General features: G+C 41.7%; 1 protein-coding gene across 1 annotated transcript; it reads left to right on the top strand.

The window, feature by feature from the left end:
- The first annotated feature begins 618 nt into the window (after positions 1 to 618).
- LOC149129267 (uncharacterized) lies at positions 619 to 1491 on the top strand. The gene has a single exon (XM_089346641.1). The coding sequence runs from the start codon at positions 619 to 621 to the stop codon at positions 1489 to 1491; it is 873 nt and encodes a 290-aa protein (XP_089202767.1).
- The last annotated feature ends 845 nt before the right edge of the window (positions 1492 to 2336 follow it).

Genomic DNA, 2336 nt, shown 5'->3' with positions numbered 1-2336 from the left:
GTCGCAGTACTTGGCAGGTTGATATATCAGCAGTGGTGAAGCTTTTTGGCGGATATTCGGGTTTCCGCTTCACCAAAGGAACCCCGCCATCATACAACTCGCGGTTCATTTGGAAAACGGCCAGCGGACTTATTTTACTGAACAGACTGCTGCTCAATTGGCAGCCAATCGAAAAGAAACAAGTTTGACTGTTTTTTTTAGGCTTTGCCAAATTGACACATTTGCCAAAACGCTTTTATACCCTCAGGTTCCGTCCTACTATGTGTTGTCAAAGAACACTTGGGTGCGTAGGAAGTCAGGTCAGGATGTTCAAGGACATCTCGGTGTCAAGTTTAACAGTTGTCTAGGAAGAGTGTACACTGTGCCTCCCCACCAGCATGAGTGTTTTCACCTTCACCTTCTCCACAAAGCTTTCAAGACATAAGAACTGTTGACAGTGAATTATGTGACACTTTCCGCGAAGCCTGCTTCAGGCGCGGACTTTTGGAGGACGATTCACAATGGGCGGAGGGCGTTTTGTTAAAATCCCCTAAAAGACTAAGATCGCTTTTCGCTATTCTACTCCTATGGTGCGACTTGGGCGATCCCGCCTCTTTATGGCTGACCTACAAAAATTACATGTCTGAAGATTTTCTGCATCAGGTTCACTTGCTAAATCCATCAAACGACGTCGAGTACAGTGACCTCATTTACAACAGAGCGCTGCTTGAAATCGAAGATACTGTTCTCAATATGGGTGGGAGTGCGTTGCCAGTGTATGGACTACCTTCAACAAACCGGGAACGCCCAAACACACTGTCTTCCGATTTGCTGCGTGAGACATGTTATAATGTTGACGAACTTGCCCAGTACATAGCGAACAATGAGCCAAAGCTCCTTCCAGAACAGAAGTTCGCTTACAACTCCGTTATTAATTCTGTCCGGGACAAAGCTGGGGGGATTTTCTTCCTCGACACTCCTGCAGGAACTGGCAAAACTTTTGTCACAAAATTAATATTGGCTGAGATTAGGCGAACACAAGGCATTGCCTTAGCTGTGGCATCATCTGCAATTGCGGCTACTTTGTTGCCAGGCGGCAGGACAGCTCACTCCACTTTCAACCTTCCGCTTGACTTAGCGAAGACGGACACACCAATTTGCAACATCAGTAACAGCTCAGATCAGGCAGAAGTGTTCAGACGATGCAAGCTTATCGTTTGGGATGAATGTACAGTGGCCTACAGAGGTGCTCTTAAGGCGCTACATAGATCTCTGAGAGACATCAAAGACTCTACAGTTCCCATGGGAGGCATAACACTTCTTCTTTCAGGAGACTTCAGGCAAATACTGCCAGTTATTCCCAAAGGGAATAGAGCTGATACAGTACGTGCCTGTCTTAAGTCATCTGCATTGCTAAGACATTGTTACAATTGTGAGAACAATAAAACAGCTTTTTCAGGGCCACCTCACATTCTATTGTTACCCACTTCTCAGAGTGCTGCAATGCTCTAGGCAAGGCTTTCTGTCCAGTTGCAAATTGATTGGTTGGTTTTCAACTTATAGCAATCTTTCCCTCAATAATCATAATCGAGTAGAATCATCAACAGTACTTTAAAACAATTAAGCCCCGAGCAACGCCGGGCACTTCTGCTAGTAATCTTATAAAACCATAAATCTTGGAAATACAGCTACCCAGGGTATCCTGGTGGAAATAATAATTTATTCCACTATTTATCAAAGTGAAAACAAAACAATTTGTCAGTTGTATTTTGAGCTGATAACGTTAAAGAAAAATACAAGGGAGATAACCAATGTTACAATAATTTGATGTAAAGCAGGCATAAGCAAGATGTTAATGGTTTACTAAGTGTCCAATGGCCTACTTTTAAATTCCAACAAGATGTGTTTTTTGAAATGCAGACATACAGAAAAAATCTTGTTCCTCAAATTTATGTATTTGTTGGAAGTTCTCAAGTTTTTAAAGAGATACAGTTTTTCAAGAGTACATACTGAACATTTTTTTTTTGGACCTGTTAATACAGGGCTTAGACTTGGAGAGGATTTTCCATTTGATGTTGAAACTGGTCACTTCGTCTTTAAGTTTCCAGATTAAAGCTGAAAGGGTTGTTGAATGTCTCTTATCATGGTACCTAAAATTTGATAGATGGTTGTTATACCTAGATTTAAATTTTCCTTCCATGGCTCCAAATATAACATTTGATATTTGTATGGCCATTGTCATAGTTCACTGAAACCTGTGCTTTATAAGCAATGAAAGATATATCACACTACTGTCCTAGAAGACATTTAGATTTGTCTCTATATGGGCATCTAGGGCAGGCTTGAGTCCTTCATTG

The sequence above is a fragment of the Octopus bimaculoides genome, unplaced genomic scaffold (assembly GCF_046866305.1).
Source record: "Octopus bimaculoides isolate indiv1 unplaced genomic scaffold, ASM4686630v1 contig87, whole genome shotgun sequence".
NCBI lineage: Eukaryota > Metazoa > Mollusca > Cephalopoda > Octopoda > Octopodidae > Octopus > Octopus bimaculoides.
This window is presented reverse-complemented; position numbering and strand designations above follow the sequence as displayed.

What these genes read in the sequence shown, in the direction of transcription:
- LOC149129267 (XM_089346641.1), top strand. Translation starts at nt 619, where the DNA reads ATGTCTGAAGATTTTCTGCATCAGGTTCACTTGCTAAATCCATCAAAC.